The 5,377-nt window shown below is 39.1% G+C and overlaps 1 protein-coding gene across 1 annotated transcript; it reads right to left on the bottom strand.

The window, feature by feature from the left end:
• Positions 1-1,828: 1,828 nt before the first annotated feature.
• LOC113357734 (GTPase ERA-like, chloroplastic) lies at positions 1,829-4,908 on the bottom strand. Its single transcript, XM_026601183.1, has 9 exons — positions 4,489-4,908; positions 4,174-4,319; positions 3,881-4,021; positions 3,691-3,798; positions 3,163-3,288; positions 2,980-3,078; positions 2,780-2,881; positions 2,292-2,372; positions 1,829-2,156 (listed from the first exon to the last, which is right to left on the bottom strand). Exons 1-9 carry the CDS (start codon positions 4,817-4,819, stop codon positions 2,070-2,072), a joined length of 1,221 nt encoding a protein of 406 aa, XP_026456968.1. The 5' UTR covers positions 4,820-4,908; the 3' UTR covers positions 1,829-2,069.
• Between the last annotated feature and the right edge of the window lie 469 nt (positions 4,909-5,377).

Here is a 5,377-nt window from a genome sequence, read left to right on the forward strand (position 1 = left end):
CTTCATGGAGCAGAAGCTTACTACATTATTGCAACAAAGATGGCTCATCAAACTTCTTGGGTTTGACTATACAATTCACTACAAGAAAGGCCTAGAAAATAAGGCAGCTGATGCACTTTCTAGACTTCCAGTCCCTAGCTCATCCACCACTTGCAATGTTCTTTCCTTATCTACACCAACATGGACTCAGGACATCCTTGCCAGTTATACAGATGATGTTGTGTCTTCTGCACTCATTCCACAGTTGCTAGTCAATGGCTCTGCAGTTCCTCGTTACACTTATTTAGAAGGCATTCTCAGGTTTAAAGGCAGGATTTATGTGGGCACAACTACTAACCTGAGACAACACATTCTTCATTCCATTCACTCATCTGCAATTGGAGGCCATTCAGGCATTCATGGAAGCTACATTGGGGCCAATACTTATTTTTATTGGAAAGGATTGAAACAAGATAATCTGCTCCTAGTCAGCTAGTGTGACACATGCCAGAGGAACAAACTGGAGCATCAGCACCCTCAAGGCCTTCTCCAACCACTCCCAGTTCCAGATCAAGCCTGGCAACATATTAGCATGGACTTCATAGAGGGTCTCCCTAAGTCCAGTAATAAAGATGTTATCTTAGTGGTGGTGGACAGATGCACTACATATAGTCATTTTATAGGACTTACTCATCCTTACACAGCAATTACAGTGGTTCAGGAATTCTTAAATAACATCTTCAAGTTACATGGGCTACCTGCTTCCATTGTCTCAGACAGAGACAAAGTCTTCACCAGCAAATTTTGGCAAGAGCTCTTCAGAACTTTGGGAACACACCTCAACATGAGCACTGCTTACCACCCTCAGTCAGATGGCCAATCTGAAAGAGTTAATACTTGCTTGGAAGGTTACTTAAGGTGCATGACAGGTCATAAACCCAAGCGATGGTTCAATTGGCTCCCATTAGCAGAATGGTGGTATAATACAAACTTTCACACCAGTCTCAAAATGTCTCCCTTTCAAGCTTTGTATGGGTATGTCCCTCCTCACTTAGCCTTCCCAGCAATTGCTAATACCTCTGTAACATCTGTTGAAGAATATCTCCAAAGGAGAGATGCAGTTATTGATCTCTTGAAGGAAAACCTTCACAAGGCACATGAAAGAATGAAGTGGTTTGCTGACAAGAAGATGACTGACAGATCATTTGCTGTGGGAGATTTGGTTTACTTGAAGTTACAACCTTACAGGCAAACTTCCATGGCCTTGCGCAAGAATTTTAAGTTGTCTGTTAGGTACTTTGGACCATTTCCTGTGCTTCAGAAGGTAGGACAAGTGGCTTACAAGCTAGAGCTTCCTCCAGGCTCAAAGATTCATCCTGTCTTTCACATCTCCCAGTTAAAACAGAAGCTAGGTGCTGCTTTTCCCACTATCCCTTCATTGCCCTTGGTCGACTCCAATGGCGAGATCATTCTAAAGCCCATAGCTACACTGGATTCTCGACAAGTTTTTCGTCAGGGTAAGGCAGTACAACAACTTTTGATTCAGTGGTCTCATACTACACCTGCGGATGCCACTTGGGAGGATTTGCCTAACGTTCGAGCTCACTTCCCTAAATACCATCTTGAGGACAAGGATATTCTGAAGGAGGGACTATTGTCATGGTCATGTGGTTCATGGCTCGTCTATGTTAGCCTGCAACCAGCAGGAGGATGTATTTATAATTCTGTCAGTTACTTCCTGCGTTTTTACAGTTAACCTCTTTTTAAGTTAATGCTTAGATAGACGTTGACATCTCGACCACGTGTAAGGTCAGTGTCGATTAGGGTTCAGTGTTATGTCTACTTCTCCTTTAATAAGCATGTACTTGCATTTAGTGTTTATCACTGAAAATAGAAAAGAGAGGCAGTACAGTGGTACTGAGGTTACTGTGTTTGTGAAGTTATATCTCCATCACTCTTCCCCGATGTATTGTCTTGCTTGAATGCTTAGTACAACTCTATCTCTCTTATTACCTTATCAAATATTCCAGTACATCACATTTATGTCAGGTTCAAACCTTACATGATTGAGTGTGCAGTACTAAGGCACTTCACAAGGCTCGAATTTGTCCTCCATAACCATAGTGTTTCAGGAGACCTTCATCTTGTCGCCAGTTATCTTTCACCTTAACTTCCACCTGTTTAAACAAATTTTTTTTATTAAACTTACCCATAAACCCAAGATAAAGTATAAACATGAAAGGAAGCGTTTATCACAATGTCTACAAAGATATGAGAGGGAAATCCAAACTCTCAAATTTCAGAATATGCACCTCAAGGAAGACTTTCTTCTGCAGGAAATCTTCAATATCAAGCCGCGCAGCTGTTGCCAAGAGTTTTAGAGCCTTCCCTTCCTACATGCCCAAGGGATCAGAAAGGAACAAATGTATAAAAGAAAAGGAAGGGGGGAAAATCTATTCAACGACATAAGACGGTACATCAGAATTCGCACACTGGATTGGGGATCCACAAAGAAACCACTCATTACAACAGAACTTGTTATGAGGTTGGATGAAAGCCAATCTGGTCTAGGATCACCAGCGAACTAGCTTTGACTTAATACAGATGGGACATAGTTTTCATGGACAATAATGGGATGCTTGACTATGGTACCATCATTGAGATGGTTCAAGTCTCTCATCCACAGGGTCTAACAATCCAAACTTAAAGTATGCGTCTCAATGGATGCACCAGATTACCTTCAACAAACTCGTGAAGGGATTTAGGTAGAGAATTGTGAAGTATTAGATGCATAACTTACTTTTCCAATGAGGATTATCTTTTGTGTATTCTTCTCAACAACAATCTCAACTTGAATGAAGTCTTTTGAAGTTGGTCTAGTTTTGTAGTTTACCACGTTCACCTGAGAACAGAAAACAAATGGGAGTCTCAATTTCATTCCAAATCATATGATCAAATCACGACAGCAAAAAAATCTTGTCAGCAGCTTAATGAATATACCTGACACGCATAAGGAACTTCATTTCTGTATTGGATGAAAATTTTCTCTCTAACAATTTCTGCTACGAAGAATCTCTCTGGGTGCTCACTAGCAATATCCTAGAAACCCCAAAGAAAAGAACAAGGTGAATGATACTGACACATAGTCATAAGCTAGTCAGGCTAGTTAAGGGAACACTTTACCTTTGGATAATAAGCTGGTCCTATAGGAAGTTTTGTTAGTATCCAATTCTTAATATCTTCAATTCCATGACCAAATTTTGCACTAACAGGAATCACCTCATCAACATCAGTGAACTTTTCATACCACTGCAGCATACAAGTAATCATATTATATTTAAGCAAAACTAAGCAAGTAACTACATAAATGGTAATTTTTACCCAAATATGGCATAGAAGCAAGATCACTACAGTATATCACTGTAAGGCTGCTTGCTTTTACGAAAAAAGTTTAGTATGTAGTAACACAAAAGGAAGAGATTTTGCTGACTGATGTGAAACAACATCATACGTCACTGATGGAGACTTTCACATCAAATCTATCATCCGGCCATCCCTCTAACATATATCGACTTCACACACTGTTTTCTAGTTCGAATGACTGAAATTATGCTATCTAGTTCGAATGACTGAAACTACAAATTTTTAAATTTATCATTAGGAATGCACGACCAAATAGAAGACATTAGAATACATCTATTAGTTTCTAACCTCTAGTCTCTTTGCAGTCTCTCCAGGCTTAATCAAATCTTTCTTATTCAACACCAACAAAGTCGGTACTTTCTCTTTAAGGTTACCTTCCTCCAAAACCTCGTCAATCTGAAAGACAAAAAGACCAAAATTCAGAAAACACCAACTACAGCAAGGTTCCACTGCATACTATATTTGAAAAAGTGCATACCTTCTGAGGCATCTTAGAAGCATCAACAACAATCAAAACACAATCCGCATTAACGGCAGCACTGCGAACATTTTTCATCATCATTGTATCCAGCTGGTGCATTTTCTTCTCAATAACACCAGGTGTATCATAAAGGATCATCTGAAAGCCGCCATATCTCTCATGAATAATTTTTACATGCTTTCATGCTTCAACTACTCCTCTAAGTCCCAACATAAAAGAATAAGAGAAGATACTAATAATCTACAAATGGCACGAAAACCTACCAAATAAAAATAAAGAAATAATATTACCTGATATTCTTCACTAGAAATTATACCAAGTATCCGATGTCTAGTGGTTTGAGGTTTATCTGTTACAATAGAGAGCTTCTGACCAACCATCTGGTTCGAAAGTGTACTCTTTCCAACATTTGGTTTACCAAGTACAGCCACATATCCTTCAAAACCCACATCCAAACTATGAATTTCATCCCATTGACAATCTATAATAACATAACTGAACACTGGAACAGCGGAAGCAAAGCCAAAATAGCTTAACAAAACAAAAAGAATTGGAAATAAACCAAAAAAACCCAAAGTAAAATTGGAAGGATAATCGAAACTAACCACTTCTATGGTTAGGGTCGACAACAAAATCGAGTTCCTCCATCTCATAATCATCAAGTAAAGCCAAATTTCTATCTGGTTTTTCATTTAATGATAAGTATGAATCATCATCACAAGGATTTATTCCTTCTTCATCATCATCATCATCGACATATCTTTCCTTTGAGAGTTGTTCTTCCAAAACAGGCTCACGGTTTCTAGAAGACTGGAATGAAATTTCTTGAAATGGGTTTCTTGTAAACCGGGGATACGAGACTTTAGTTAAGCTAGAGGAAAAATGGAGAAGATTATCTCTAGGAAGAGTTGCGGAGATCTGTAGAGTGAGCTCCATTGGAGCGGGAAGTAAAATTTAGTTCATCCGAGTTGTCTGTCTCTGTGTGTTTATCTCTTCGGCATTTGTGTAAAGAGTGTTATCACGTGTCTTTGCTATATCTAAGGGGCTATCAAAAACTACGAAATTGTTTGTGTTTTCCTGAAATTGCGGTTACAGGCCTCTCTATTTTCCCATTATACAGTACTAGTGGATTACCCGTGCCATCATGGTACGGCGGTTCTGATGGAGGAGGTGGTGCTGATGTACCGGGTCACAATCACCAATTTTTGTTTCTCACAAGTTTGGAAACAAAACCAAGTTGGTAACTACAAGGGTGTAAAACATAGACAAATTGTTATAGAAACCTGATGTCGATAGTTTCCAATTGGTGCTCCTAGGAACTACGATCCCAAATTGCTAAATCAGCTTACCAAAATGATCTCTTCAAGTTCAGCCCTATAATCCATCCTGATTCAGTTCCAGAAATAAGAATGAACACAATCTTCAATCAAGCATTTCCACAAACAGTTGGGTGAACACTTAAGCATACCCAAATAATCACATTAGAATCAGAGA

The sequence above is a fragment of the Papaver somniferum genome, chromosome 3 (genome assembly GCF_003573695.1).
Source record: "Papaver somniferum cultivar HN1 chromosome 3, ASM357369v1, whole genome shotgun sequence".
NCBI lineage: Eukaryota > Viridiplantae > Streptophyta > Magnoliopsida > Ranunculales > Papaveraceae > Papaver > Papaver somniferum.

What these genes read in the sequence shown, in the direction of transcription:
- LOC113357734 (XM_026601183.1), bottom strand. Translation starts at nt 4,819, where the DNA reads ATGGAGCTCACTCTACAGATCTCCGCAACTCTTCCTAGAGATAATCTT. An exon ending in AGACTGCAAAGAGACTAGAG is followed by an intron (nt 3,289 to 3,690) that starts GTTAGAAACTAA and finishes TGTATGCTGCAG; the next exon opens with TGGTATGAAAAGTTCACTGA. An exon ending in GACCAGCTTATTATCCAAAG is followed by an intron (nt 3,079 to 3,162) that starts GTAAAGTGTTCC and finishes TGGGGTTTCTAG; the next exon opens with GATATTGCTAGTGAGCACCC.